The 15,483-nt window shown below is 40.6% G+C and overlaps 1 protein-coding gene across 1 annotated transcript in view; it reads left to right on the forward strand.

Annotated features, from left to right (window-relative positions):
- Nucleotides 1-15,483, forward strand: part of KCNH1 (potassium channel, voltage gated eag related subfamily H, member 1) — a 359,758-nt gene that overhangs the window by 59,251 nt on the left and 285,024 nt on the right. Inside the window, exons 5-6 of the mRNA XM_015427609.1 lie at nt 1,465-1,583; nt 9,594-9,986. Coding sequence (XP_015283095.1) covers nt 1,465-1,583; nt 9,594-9,986 — 512 coding nt within the window. The remainder of the gene's footprint in view (nt 1-1,464; nt 1,584-9,593; nt 9,987-15,483) is intronic.

Genomic DNA, 15,483 nt, shown 5'->3' on the forward strand with positions numbered 1-15,483 from the left:
TCCCAAGTAGCCATACAAAATACATACAAATCATATCAACTTTAATTGTTCTATTGCATAGCATGAATTCTTTCCTCAATCACAAACCCAATCATGAAGCTATAGATGCATACTTTGGGCTCCTAGAAACCTTTCATTATTCAGTTCTCACAGTCTACTCACATGGTAACCATGGTGCCCTCTCAGGGACAATTGCATCATCAGCTTGTGTCTGCCATATTTCATAAATTTTCAGATTAATTAAGAATCAGATGGATTTATCATTTATTGTTGAACTTAGCCTTATATTCTACTATATCTCCGCTGCTTATAATAGTAAGCCTATTTTCCAGAATATCCAATTCATTTTCCAGTTTTCTGCTCTCAGCTGCAGCTTATCTGATATTGAAATTTTTTTATCTATAGGGCATTATAATTTTGCCATTTCAGATAAAATTATTTCTTTTATTCCTTTCAACATAGATGTAAATGTAGCATCATTACTGTTGTCTGTATCTTTTAATACTTAGAATCAGAATGAGTAGACATTCAGTTGGGACTTTCTTCATTTTACCCAACATTAACCATTTGAAACATACTCAGTTAAAATATCCAAATACAGTTCACAACACAGTCATTTGTTAGCATTTGGAATATTATTTAACTCAAATAATCATATACACATTAGTTCATATTAATCAGACTCAATAAAAATAGTTTCAGCTCATGTAGACTTTTTACACCAGTTTCATAGGCAGATGATAAAAATAGTTATCAAAGAAGATATTCTATTGCTAGGACAAACTGTTGAGTTGCTGAAAATCCAAGCATTGGCCAAAGTACTTATTTGGGCACATCGAAAGACTTTGGCATGCCACTGAGATTTTAAATCCCCCCCTCAGAGAGCAGACTCACATGTCATATCACAAGTTGCATTCATATGCACCTATCTGGAGGCTGCTGCTTATGGACAACAGCTGACATGTGATAGGTCCAGAGACAGGTCCATTGCTTTCTGCTGTGTCACCCTAAACCACTTTCTCTTTTTAATGTTTGTGATAAAAATCAAGAGACTCATGCCAACAAGTTTCCCTATGCTACTGGCTTGTGTGTGTGTGTATGAACTGAATCTGAATGTAGCATAAACGAAAAACAAAGAGAGCTGTTTTCACTCATCTTTATGAAAACCATACTAGTCATTTCAGCACCATGGCCAGCACCACGAATTACTATTTCTTGTGCTCAAGAAAGCTCATACCTTGAATAAAATTTTGTTGGTCTTAAAGGTGCCATTGGACTCAAACTTTGTTCTACTATTTCTGAACCACATATATAACTTATCATTTGCTCAAAAGAAGTTAAATTATAGTTAGCTTTATATTAGGGCAACGTTTTGTTCACAGCATTGCTTAAGACTGTGAAAGGCTATTAAATATAACCAGTTGTTTATAGTAACTATTCTGTGACTCCTTGAATTGTTTTTAGGCTGGGGAAAGTTTGCTCGCTTAACACGTGCACTCACAAGCAGCCGGGGAGTCCTGCAGCAGCTTGCACCCAGTGTACAGAAAGGAGAGAATGTTCATAAGCATTCCCGTCTTGCTGAGGTAATGTCTGATTTCTTTTTCCCACCAGATCATTGGAGCAGAATAAATTATACATAACCATTGGAACAGATTACCTGTTGATGCTAAATGACTGCTTATGGGTTTTGGGTTGAGGGTATATTGTTTTAAAATTAGTTATTTTAAATTAGTAAGGGAAAAACACAGATTTAGACCATTGGACTTCAAATTTCCCATTTTGTAATCCATGCATTTACTGAACAAGAGTTTATTCCAATTGAATTAGTGGTTAGAGCAGGGGTCCTCAAACTTTTTAAACAGGGGGCCAGTTCACTGTCCCTCAGACCATTGGAGGGCCGGGGGTGGGGGCCGGGGGTGCGGTGCACATTCCACACATGCGCACTGTGGGCCCAGGACGAGTCGGCTGCTAAGCAGGACAGGCGGCGGCGGCAAAAGCACCTGGCGGGCCGGATAAATGTTTTCGGTGGGCCGCATGTGGCCCACGGGCTGTAGTTTGAGGACCCCTGGGTTAGAGTGTCAGACGAAGAGACTCAGGTTCGATGCCCCACTCTGCCATGAAAGCTTCCTGCATGACCTTGTGTCAGTCACACACACTCACTCACCCTAACCTACCTCATAGGGTTGTTGTGAGGATGAAATGAAGGAGAAAGATATAGGCTGCTTTGCATTCCCATTTGGAATAAAGGCAAGGCATCAATGAAATAAATACATAAATGTGATTTGGGGAGTTCAGTATCTGAAGGACTGCCTGCTTCCATATGAACCCGCTGATGCTTTAAGATCAATTTGAGAGGCTCTTCTCCAGGTGCCCTTACTTTCAAAGTGTGCATGTGGGGGGGGGGGTCATTCAGTGGCATTCTGGCTGTGCAGTGTTCTTCTCAAGGACATTTAGTTGGTGCCCCTTTGGCAGCTTTTAGGTACTGAGAGAAGACAGTTCTGTTCTCCTAAGCCTTTAAGTTATCAATTCCATTTTGATGGTGTGTTTTCTGCTTCTATCATTGTTTTAATGCTGGATTTGCTGTTTTATTGGTCTAAGAGCATGTGATACAACCACTTTGTTGAAGCTAATCAGTTCTGTTTCTGGTCACTATCTGGATAGCAGATTGCCAGGAAGCCCAGTGTATACGGCCTTGAATTCCATGATGGCAATCAATAAATATAATCTCATAATATGTTAGAACATAATCCAAAATCTCTGGCCATACAGTCCACATAACTTGTACACTATACAGTTATATCTTCTTGGAGATAAGGGAACAATAGTGAAATGAATGAATTTCTGTTTGATTGTCTGCATACATGTGAGAACACTAAGCAGATCACTTAGCTGAGCACATTGAATACAATTTAGTCCAGAGATAGACATGAAGAGCTGTGGGTACAGAACTTTCTTGATGCTCAGAAGGTAAGATGGGAAGTCATTTTTATGTAATTTGCTTGTTTCACAATTTATCACAATAATATATATATAAAATTGTCTATTTTTGTATTATTTCCCTTTATAAGCCAATTTTCCCTTTAATATGGGAAGGAGATTTTAATTGCATGCTTCTGATAATGCTGCTATTGAATGATAATGTTTGATATTTAATAGCTATGTTTGTAATACTTTCAAATTTTACTTTAAACTGTTAACCAAAAGTGAAACTTAATAGAACTGTTTTTTTAAAAAAATAATTTTTAAAAATTAAAACCCAAATTGTTTATTTTAATCTACTGAATTCAGTCAAAAGGAAAAGTTTTTAATTTCTGCAATTTGAATTTTTAGTTTCTGAAATTTTTATTGCAGTATGCAGAGTTACACTCTTTTAAGCCCATCAATTTAATGGACTTTAGAGTATAACTCTGTTTAGGGTTGCAATGCGTAATCAATACCTGTTGAATTTACTATAATTTTACTGACTGCTGTTAAGTGATTTTCACATGTTACTAGTAGGGCAATCTTAGTCTCAAGTTGTTCTGGCTGGAACAAGACAAGATTGGTATTAAACCCTTTATGCTGGTATAATTTATATTGGCATAGTGACATTGTTACAGTAGTGAAATCTTAAACTGATGTAAGCTGTATGCTTTTGTATTTATAGCAGTGTATGGGCCAGGTCTGAGGTGTTTGTTTGATTGATTATATTTATACCCCGCCTTCCCAGCCATGGCCGGCTCAGGGCAGCTTACAACAACATAAAAACTACAATGCATAAAATAACAACCTTTGGGCAGAAGAACACAGAGAAGGCCAATTTAGTTCAGAGTTTATCCTTTGAAAAGCTATGTTCTACCTGCCCCTTCTCCCAGATACATCAGAGGATCCTATCTAACCCAAGAGCCAAACACAGCACAGCAAATATCATACCAAGACGCTTGGCTACAGCATTGTGTTCCCTATCAGCAGGGCTGCCAAGAGCCACGACAGGTCCCCAGACAAAGATTTCATGTGAGTCCCCATATGACCTGATCCAAAAAAAAAATCATAACTTGGCTTGCTGTTACCATATATATATAAAAAATGTAGAAAAATCCCAATACCTGATATAGTGTACACTTCAGAAAGAACAAGGAATTCCTGAACTGTGGACCAAGACCTCACTCAAGCCTAGGTGGGGTGTTGGCCAAGCAGCCCTGAACAAAGCCCAAAGCCTCCTTTTTAAACTTTCAGCCAATAGGAATCAAGGGAGGAGTTAACTAAAATATACCAAACTTGCCAAATACCAGCCCATTTTAAGATGAACTTTTGCTTGTATGAACTTTCACCTAGATATATTTTATTAACTGCAATGTCAAAAAGACCTAGACCGATATCTGTAGGCTTTAGGCCATGAAATATGAATTCAGGCAAAGGTACATCTACAGGGCAAGGCTTTAGTTTTTATGTCTAGGCTGCCAGCAAAGGCTTGTGGGACTTCTGAACCAAGAAACCAAAGTCAGTTACAGCAAAACCTACATAGCATAGAAAAAACAGAAAGGCCCAGACTCACTGAACCCCAAATTCTGACACACTACTGTCATGCCTTCCATCCAAAAATTACTGTTGCTACCAAGAATCCAGAAAGAGGCGCTGTTTATTTATTTTAAACATTTATTTGCCATCTTTCTTCCTTATGGAGTTCAAGGTGGCTTACAATATAAATAAAATATATAAAATAGAATATATAAAACCAACATTTAAAATCACTGTTAAGGACTGTTTTAATGAAATGCAGAGCTAAATAGAACTGTCTTGGTGTTACAGGGTTCATATATTTATCTACCAGAAGTGAGATTCAAACATACAAGTGCCCAATGCCATACTCTTCCCCACTAGCTACTAACCAGGACATGGTGTCCCCATTTCCCTCCTATCTGTCTGCTGTTGTAGATTGTTGCCTTCCTGGTACAGTTGCTTCTTTGTGCCTAGACACAGAACTAGCCCATGTGGGGAGGGAGAAGGATGACACAGACACACCGTGCTGGGAGGAATCAGGCCACTACTTTAGGTTACAAGTTCCTCAGGTTTTGGCGCAGTACAGGCTGGGGACAATAGGTGTGGTTGACAGCCCAACTGCTGTCAGCACCTTTCCCAACCAACCTGTTGGAATAATCGAGGGTAGAAGTATGGTATTAGGGCTGGAAGCAATGGAAACCACCCTCCTGGGGGTGTTGCCATCTGTGAGGTTGGTTGTCCCATGCCTGGCCCCCCAGAGCCCCTAGGGACTCTCCTTTTGGTCATGCAGGGAGCCCACCCTGCAAAACCTGCACTAGGTTCCCCAGCCAATGCCTGAATGCCACAGGAGGTTGGCAGTTAGCTTGCCTGATTCTGCCACCATACCAAAAGAACCTGTAATACCCATAGCAGTCCAGCTTCTTCACTGCATTCCTTGTTGTTGGCTGGTTTTTCCAGAATTGAGAACTGGAAAACTACCCATCAAAGTGCATTGGAAATTGCCCTTCAAAGTGCAGGCAAATCCCCAGAGGAGAGGTGGTAATACAGCCACCCATAGTTTACAACCCCATTGGCCTTTGGAGAGGGAATCTCTTGCATTTCCCATGGACACTGAAAGGGAATGTTAAAAAACAGTGTGAGAGCCCTGTTCAAATGAATTTACCACAACTTGTAACCATTTCTAGTCCCATCTGTGCATATGCTCTCCCTCCTTTTATTACATTCATCTTGCTTTTGGAGAAGCAAATACTGCAGGGAAACTACAGCTGGCTGCTTCCATGTGCGTGTGTTGTGCATGTGCTTGATCTGTGCTTGATCAGCTTGAAGTAGGTGAATTCCACCCCCAACCCACAGGTGAAAATTATTGCTGGGCACTGGGTCCAATGATGTAGTTGCAAGGAGCTATGAGAAGATCCCATCACATTCATGAGTGGCTTTTTTTACTCCCTTCCCCATCAAAGCAGTGTCAGAAACACACACAGTAGAACAGAAGGAATGTCCATCTACCATTAAAGTCCATAGGGAAAGGGGAGTTCTATCACCCAACTTTAGTATACAAAATACTGCTTCTGGTTTCCAGGGGGATTATCGTGTTAATCTGTTGTAGCGATATTAAACAGAAGTCCAGTGGCACTTTTTTTTCCTTATTATTCTTTAAGGTGCCACTGGTCTTCTGTTTACGCTGACTTCCAGTTTCACAGATCTTGCCTGCCAAATATTTAAATGGAAAAAGGGTTTGCACTGGTGTTTTTCTATGAGCACATTTCAGAACATATTTCTGTTGAGTATGAGTGTCTTATGCCTTGGGGAGATTTCCAAACAACCCTTAATCTGCCTTGCATTCACATTGTTATCTTTACAATATTAAATAATACTTCCAGTCGGAGTGTTTGCAGAGGTTTTTGGACCTGATAATTGAATGCTGTGGTGTTCAACAAATTAGCCAGACGTAGAATCTCTATTGGTATAGACTGGTGCATAGAGATGGTGATTCTTTTTAAACAGTAATCCATTTCAGATACAGTCCCAGCTGTACAGGGCTGATCTGGACAGAAGGCTCTGCAGCACTCTGCCTGTGGAACTTGTTTTCAATTATGGAGCTCTGCAATTAGTACATATGAAGAAGTAATAGCGTATAGGAGCAGAAGGAGAGTGTATTCCCCTAATTGCTGAAGCATCATCCAAAACCTGTCTCACATCTTATTTCTGGTCAAAGCTTTCTCCTCTTTTTCTTTTCTTTTCTCAGTTCCCGCATCCCTGTAGGCTCTTCACACTTCTGCTCTCTTCCCCACCCCCACCCCCAAGTCCTCACCACCCACGGCACCATTCCCTCCATCTGCCATCCAGGATTCCTATCTAGCCTTCAGCACTTAATTTCTAAAATAAGAAATTTTCGACAACACATATCAAACAGTAAATCTGCTCCCATAAAATGTGGTCTTTCTGAGCAACTATTTATGGCATTTTGGTAGGAGCAGATTTTCCTCAGTGTTTTGTTTTAGAAGTTCATTCTGAGAATGGGAATACAGCAAAGTGTGTCTCTGGTTGTGTGCAGAATGTCTCACTAGGCAAATACAACTAGCATCCATTTATCTGAGAAAGGGAAGGAATGACATTCAGATGCATGTGTGTTATCTCCAACCTCATGATAGAGAAAATGAAAGAAAAAAATTCTGAAATATTATGTTGATGTCCTGGCAGGTTCACCTTGGACTCCTCTGGCCCTTTGAGGCCCAGCTGACTTGCGCTTAGTCTCCCCTCCCAATGCTTGGACCCTGCACCACTGTACAATATTTTACTTTTTGCTGTTTCCCCCCTTTATCTAGCATTATATAATGCTTTGCTTGAGAATATAGATCAGCAGTCCTTTCTGACTGTCAGGGTTCACTCAGACTACCTTGTAGGAGCATGTGGGGCTACCACTGACCTGTCCTCATATCTACAACGTTCTTAGGCTGAGATGCCGTTTGAATGAATTGGTGCTTCCACATCTGTTCACAATCAGTGTTTGTGAGACTGTGGTGGCTTGGAAAAAGTTGCTGCTGTATGACTGAGCAAATTTTGGCTCCTGTATAAAGGCACCAGATCTACAGCAGCAATCTCCTGTGAGCACTGGGTTTGCCAACTTCAGCTTGAGAAATGTCTGGAGATTTGGAGGTTAAGCCTGGGGAAGGTGAAGTTTGAGGAGAGGAGGAAACTCAGCAGGGATGAGTTCACCCTCAAAGCTGACATTTAAACCAGGAGAATAGAGCCCTGTCATCTTAAGATAGGGTTGCCAACCTCCAGGCAGTAGCTGGAGATCTCCTGGAATTAAAGGCTGCTTTGGAAGTTGTACTCTATGCCATTATACTTTGTGAAGAAGAGGAGGAGGAGGAGGAGGAGATTGGATTTATACCCCGCCCTTCACAACGTGAAGGAATCTCAAAGCAGCTTACAAGCTCCTTCCCCTTCCCCTCCCCACAACAGACACCCTGTGAGGTAGGTGGGGCTGAGAGAGCACTTTCGAGAACTGCTCTTTCAAGAACAGCTCTGACAGAACTATAGCTTGCCCAAGGTCATCCAGCAGCTGCAAGTGGAGGAGTGGGGAATCAAACCTGGTTCTCCCAGATTAGAGTCCGCTCACTTAACCACTACACCAAACTGTGGAGGTCCCTCCCCTCCCCAAACCCCACCCTTCCCAGGCTCCACCCCCCAAATCTCCAGGAACTTTCCAACTCAGTGGTGGCAACGCTATCTGGAGATAAGTTGTAATTCTGGGAGATCTCCAGGCCCCACCTGGAGGGTGACAACCCTAGCACTCTAAGCTGTGAATTCGCTGGCAGCCTCATATGCTCCCAACCCACTGCATGGAGCCACATGCTTGTATAACTTGACCTTCAGTCATTTCCTTGATTAACTGTTGTCTGTAGGCTGTGCGTGCATTGTATTTGGGTTCTACTTTGATTCTGTTTAAACAAAAGTATGACATATTTTCTTTATAAGCAATAAAAGAAGCTGTTTTTCAGCTAGTCTTGAAAACATGACTTAATGAAAGCACTCAGTTGTGAACACAGAATTCTTATTAAAATCCACTTCTAGCTGCACACAGATACTCTGACACTTCATGCACTTGTGTTTGTAAAAGAAATAGAGGAATTTAGTTGCAGATGACTTGATTTCTGTTTTATTTCAACCATAAAAGGTCTTAACAGCAAATACAGTTGTTTCTTGTTGGTTATGAATACTGCTTCTTTGTGTGTCAGAAGTCAGTATTCATAATCAAACAGGAAGAACCATTCATATGTTATACATTTAAGAAACTTGGCAAAATCTATACTAAAACTGTTGCATTGCACTTCTTATAATACTAACCATAAATATATGAATAAATACATCCCACATCAAACTTTAATGCCAGCTTGCAATATAGAACCCACTATAATTTTACAACTTGTGTTTCTTAAATGTTTATTTATATATTTATATCCAGCTTTTCTCCCCAGTGTGGCTTACAACATCGGTTTCCCATCCACAATTTATTCTCACAACAAAACTCTGGAAGGTAGGTTAGGCTGAGACAGGGTGACTGGTCTAAGGTCATGAAGCAAGCTACTCTGACAGATTCCATATCCTACACTAACATTCTAACCACTGTTACTATCCTGCCTCTTAAGTGGTTACTATCCAGTTTAAAAATGAATTGCTTTAGTATCTGATGTTCAACTAATTAGTTTAGGCATCATTCATTGTGCAGTCTGCCAGAGAGTAAAGGTGGTTGTTGCTCATCATTTTACCATTCAAGGCAGTTTGGTGTTTGCTTTCTCTTCACCAAATAAGTGTGATCAGTGTGTATGTGAAGGTTTTGTGGGTTTTGAAAGCATTTCTAGTTTAGTATAATTCAGCTTTTAAAATTTACTCTAGTTTTAACAATGCTGTGTTTTTGTGGGTTTCATGGTTCTTATTCACCTGGTGTTTTCTTGAACATTTAAATACTTGCTTTCAGATATTTTACTCAACTTGCAAATCTCTTTGAGCTTTTAAGCAAAGGTGAGACATAAACATAGAAAGAAAATAAAATAATATAAGGATATGAAAGGGTTTAAAATATTTTCCCTTATTGTTTTCTATTTTCACAGGTACTTCAGTTAGGTTCTGAAATCCTCCCTCAATACAAGCAAGAGGCACCAAAGACTCCACCACATATCATTTTACATTACTGTGTTTTCAAGACCACTTGGGATTGGGTCATCCTGATTTTAACCTTCTACACAGCTATTTTGGTCCCTTACAATGTTTCCTTTAAAACGAAACAGAACAATGTGGCCTGGCTGGTAGTGGACAGCATCGTCGATGTCATTTTTCTGGTAGACATTGTGCTGAATTTCCATACTACTTTTGTTGGGCCAGCTGGAGAGGTAATCTCTGACCCAAAGCTGATCCGCATGAACTACCTGAAGACCTGGTTTGTGATTGACCTCCTGTCATGCTTGCCATATGATGTCATCAATGCTTTTGAGAATGTTGATGAAGTGAGTACATGAATTTTATTTTATATGTGTCTTATTTGAAACGGGGAGGTTTGCTGGACTAGGGCTTGTCACTGTTTGACTAAACATGTGTTTCTATTAATGCCTTTATCCTGAAGTCAATTGACAGTACTACTTCACAAAAATAGGATTATATCTTTTTATAGGAATCTGGCAAGTTAAACAAGCTAGTGTTTAACCAAAAATTTATATACGGATTTTTAGACCACAGAAATACTGATCTCTTACTGTTTTCTTTTTAGTCTTGTAACTGGGTACTTTTGAAATGGGAAATCAGTTTCAAAAGCTTTAAACTCATACATGGCTACATATCTAGCTAGAAGCTGATGTTCAGCAAAAAAGAGCTTAAGAAAAAGCTATTCGTTCAGCACTGATCTATGATTCATTGTCTCTTCCTGTACATTTTCAGTGTTCTAAATGTCTCCTTAGAAAGCAAATAGCTAAGAGACAAGACTTACTTTCCATATTATGTTTGCCTTTTTTGTGTTCCTGCTGCCCACAGGAACTTAATTCATTTTAAAATCTCTGGTCTGAAGGGCAAAGTAGTTTGCCATAAATCAGTAACCATAAAAAAACACTTTCCGAAAAAAGCAGACAGTATAATACAATAGACAATCAAACCACCAAGCACATCATCAAATCAACAGCACCCACAAACTAGTGGAACAGGAAATATTTAATCAACCCTCCTGAATCCTTAGCACACTGAAGCCTGCTGTCTCTCTTTAAGGATGAAATTCTAGAAGGAGAACTGAAAGAATTCAGTATCAAAAGGGGCTGAATGCAGAGCAAAGCTTTAGCTGTGCAGCTCAACAGTCACATCAAGAAAGGGCATTTTTCCAGATATGCTACACCCAGATTGGTGTCTTTTCTGAACCACTTACACATTGCTTGGGGGAATCTGCATATATGTTTGTCAGAATAAGTTTGGAGTGTTGTAGTTTTTTTCATATTTCTGATGTCCACCATAAACATGTAGGTTTATGGTTCAGTCCTTAAGAATACCACTGAATCCCTCCCCAATCTGCATCCAGACCAAAATGCCAGAAATCAAGCTGATTTTCAGAACAGACCTTGGAAATTACTGGAGACTTCACATGTGGGAAGGCAATGTAATGCTCACCTCCCAGCTTCTGCATTGGAGGCATCATGGCATGTGAAACAGAGATCACACACATCCTAGCTAAATCTCTGGGCTAATCTAGATGCCTGCCATTGCCTTATGACCTCTGAGGCATGGAGTGGACAGTTCCTCCCTCCTTCCCTTCCTTCCACCCTTCCTTGTTGCCATGCTGGAAATCCCCTAGGCATGCAAGGTGGAGCTCTAGAACAGATTGCAGATGTTCTGAGCCACCTAGCACACCTGAAGACTTCAACACAGTAGGGAAAAACATGAAAATATCACTTCTTCAAAGTCACACGGTTTAAACTAGTAGTTGTGCATATGGAGTGAATCCAGGTTTTGCTCCAGATTCCATAATCCACGCCAGAGTTTTTGATAGGAGGCATCTGTATGTAGGGTTGCCATATGCATATTACAGAGTACCACATCTTGAAAAAACTAAAGTTTTGATGGTTATAGTGTGAATTTATTCTCAGTGTTGACCCTCTTTGTAATCTGAGAATGGTTCGACATGCAGGAAAAGAGGCGTGCCTTTGTATTTGGGGGGAAAGGGTATGTTGAGTTCCTTTCTGGTATGACTCTGCTTCTCCTGATGGTTCTGGTGAGGAGCGAAACCCATCACAGGGTTTCTGTTTCCAAGCACCTTAGCACAAATATGCTTTATGCCAATTTACTTCTGATTTTATGATCAGGTAACTGCACTGGAATGCTACGGGTGGACTTTTTGGTGTGTTTGGGTTGGTCTGAGGGGAGAAAACTTTTTACAGTCTAGATGAAGCTGCTTCTTTTAGTCATATAGTACTTTTATTTTATAATAAGAAAGACTGGAATGTAATATTACCAAAGGGGGAAGTGACACAGGTTTCAATCACACTAATCAAATGAGGTAAGGACCATAAAATCACAGTCTGTTCCTTTTGGCGTTTTTTTCTATCAGGCCTGCAGCATGAGGGAACAGCCTCCTCAATTGCAACCCATTTTTATTGCACTGCAGCATCACAGCAGGTGCAAGATGAGTAATTTGGTTTGGATCTAATCACTCTTTACTTTGGATGGATGTCAGTAAAGAACCATCTTGGCAAACTGACTCATTTTAAAAATCACCCCATCATTTATGTGCGATGTACGTGAAGGACCTGGAGTGTAAGGCACAGTGCACAGGTGAAGAAGCTGATAGATCATTCCTTCTCCCTGTACCTTATAGCTCTCCTCGGTTATTTCCAAAACCTCTTCAGTTCATCAACTTCCTTAATACTGAATATGTCTCTGGTTGAACTGGTGCTAGCCTAGGCTTGCCAACAGACCTGGAGAAAATTGTATTGTCCCTTGGCATTACTTCCATGCCCAGCCAAATTTCAACTGCCCATTTCCACCCATTAAGCCTTTATTAAATGGACAGGGCATTTTTCTCCATGCTTCAGGGCTCTGGAAGAAGAAGAAGAGAAGAAGAGATTGGATTTATACCCCGCCCTTCACTTGGAGTCTCAGAGTGGCTTACAAACTCCTTTCCCTTCCCCTCCCCACAACAGACACCCTGTGAGGTGGGTGGGGCTGAGAGAACTCTGGCACAAACGGCTCTTTCTCAAGGACAGCTGTGCCAGAGCTTGTGACTGACCCAAGGTCACATCAGCAGGTGCAAGTGGAGGAGTGGGGAATCAAACCCGGTTCTCCCAGATTAGAGTCCGCACACTTAACCACTACACCAAACTGGCTCACCATATGGTCACCAAGGGCCTCCCATATGACCCTGATCCAAATAAAATATCATAACAAAACAAATCACTTGGCTGGCTGCTGTTACCCTGCATCTGTAATCATAAAAGAATTTCCATGTCCACCTGTCTGTCCATATGTGGCAGGCATAACACATCAGGAAATAAAAAAAGGAATCACAAAATTGGCTACCAGCTTCAGGATGACTGTCGGAGTTCCAAGGTCCAAAAATGGAAGGAAACGGAATAGCCTGGCCCTGCTTATATCCAGACTGCTGCCCCCCGCCATTAGCAATGGTAGCTAAGTTCTAACTTCTGTTCCTCATTTATTACCACTAAGGCAGATTATCATGCATGTAATTCGGAGGGGGAAGTATCCTTTCACTACTTTGATAGATTATGGGGAAATATTAACTCCCCACTTCTGTTTATAATATTAACAAAGGTTTGCTGCTATACTACTATTAAATACGTTCTAAGTTGCCAACCAGGATGGATGAGAAAGAGTTGAGACTAAAACAGAGAAATAAAGGCAGGATTAGAAGCTGGGTTCGAAAGCAAGAAATTGCAAGTAGATAAATAGGTAGTGGTTTGGTGGGAAGGTAACAGCATTCTGTGCGCCTTGGCATCTAGTCATGCCGGCCACATGACCACGGAAACGTCTCTGGACAGCGCTGGCTCTTCGGCTTGGAAACGGAGATGAGCACCGCATCCCTAGAGTTGAATTCGACTGGTTTTCGAGCAAGGGAAAACTTTACCTTTACCTAGAAGGAGACAGGAATGAAGGCAGATCATGAAAAGAATAGGGCAAAATGAAGGAGTAGAAAAGTGTGGAAAAGAGTTAGACAAATTAAGGAAAAGACAACAAAAGGGCTCTCCCCCATTTTGTTAGAAAATAGAACTACGGTAACTAATGCTCCCTACCTAACCCTAACAGGGCCGCTGCCCCTTTGCAAGATCTGGCTGTGCAGAAAAAACTATGGAATTAGGTAATGGTGAAGGATAGGTGAAGTCAACAACTGCTAGAGATAACAGCCTTATTAGGAAGCTGCATCCTGGCAATGACTGTAGCTTGTCCTGGCTGTTCTTGCCTTGCTCCCTTGCTGGCTTGGCTGATGGGTTTAGCAGGATCTGAGAAGCAAGGGTTTCCCCTGGTATCTTAGCAAAGGGTGCAGAGTCAGCAGAGTCAGACCAACACCTGTTTACTGTGATCTGCCTTCTCTGCACCCCTAGTGGCTACAGTGTAGAATTGCTTCATAATTTTTTTAAAAAGTAAATGCATTCTGTGACTACAGTATGAGGCTAGTTTCAAGAACCTTGGGTCCTGGGAATTTTGTCTGTCCCAGTGCCCCTCTTGGCAACCATGTTCTTTATGCCAGTACACAGCAAGCAGAGATGACATATGCAGAGACTGTTCTTTTGTCTTTCTTTTAAAGTTTGGAATTCAAGCTAGTTGCATTACTTACTCTGATAGTCATTCCCACTGCTTTCAGTGGGAAGCTGCTTAAATGGGATGAAATTCTTGGGACTTGTACTCATACTGTAAGCAATTTTCCTTGTAGATTCCAAATAGATTATGTATATGTGGTTCTAAGACAATTGAAATTTTATCCCATATTTTCTTTGATTGTGTGCTGACTGTGTCTTTGAGAGATCTATGGATACAGCCAGTGATAGTTTCTAAGGTTTCCCTTGTTTCTTTGTCTTCACTGTTAGCCAGTACTTGCTCTGGTATTATTGTGACTGTAATTAAATTTTGGCAGCACTGGCTTTTATGCAAGGATGGAAATAGAAGATGGTATTTGTAACTTTGTAACATTGTTTCTGTCCAAGACCATTTGGTCTTTTGTTTATTGCATTCCCTATAAACTACAAAGAAACAAGGAAAGGTAACTACAAACTACAGGTGAAAGTAAAGAAAAACCACTAAAAACCCAAGAAATGGTGGTCTTTCACAATGCTTACAAAATTAGCTTCTAGTTGAAAGAATTATACTTTGCTACGTTAAGTGAGTACAAAATTCTTAATGCTTGTACTAGAATCTCCAACCAATCTGACTATATAAAGAGCTCTACAGAGAGATGATTTAAATTCATTTAAAACAGAATCTAGAGAACAATCACAGCTTATTTTTTATCCTTTTTGTTTCTCAATTGACAGCTTAGTTTAGGGGCGGCCACCCCACGTTCAGAAACTGAGTCCTCATCAGAAGGTGTCAGTACTCCTTTTGCCTCACTTCCCTTGCTACTGTCATTTTCATCTTTATCCTCTTCACCTGCTGGACCGGCACGTTGATGTAGAAATTCGTGTGCCTTTACAATAGAGTCAATTTTTTCTTTCTTATCTTTAAATTTGATGAGTATGCATCCAGGAACAATCCATCTGTAGGGGACATTATTTTTCTGTAAGACCAGCGCCAAGTCTCTGAATTTCTTTCTCTTCTTCCTTAATTCAAATGGAATGTCCTTCAAAACTCTTATTTCTTTGTCTTTGATTTTCAGGGTGGCTCCACTTGTTCCTTTCAATATTTGGTCTCTTACTTGTCTCTGGAGAATCTCACCACAATCTCACTGGGCAGATTATTCTTTCATAGAATCATAGAATGTTACAGTTGGAAGAGACTTTGCAGGTCATCTAGTCCACA

The sequence above is a fragment of the Gekko japonicus genome, unplaced genomic scaffold, assembly GCF_001447785.1.
Source record: "Gekko japonicus isolate JY-2015 unplaced genomic scaffold, Gekko_japonicus_V1.1 scaffold45, whole genome shotgun sequence".
NCBI lineage: Eukaryota > Metazoa > Chordata > Lepidosauria > Squamata > Gekkonidae > Gekko > Gekko japonicus.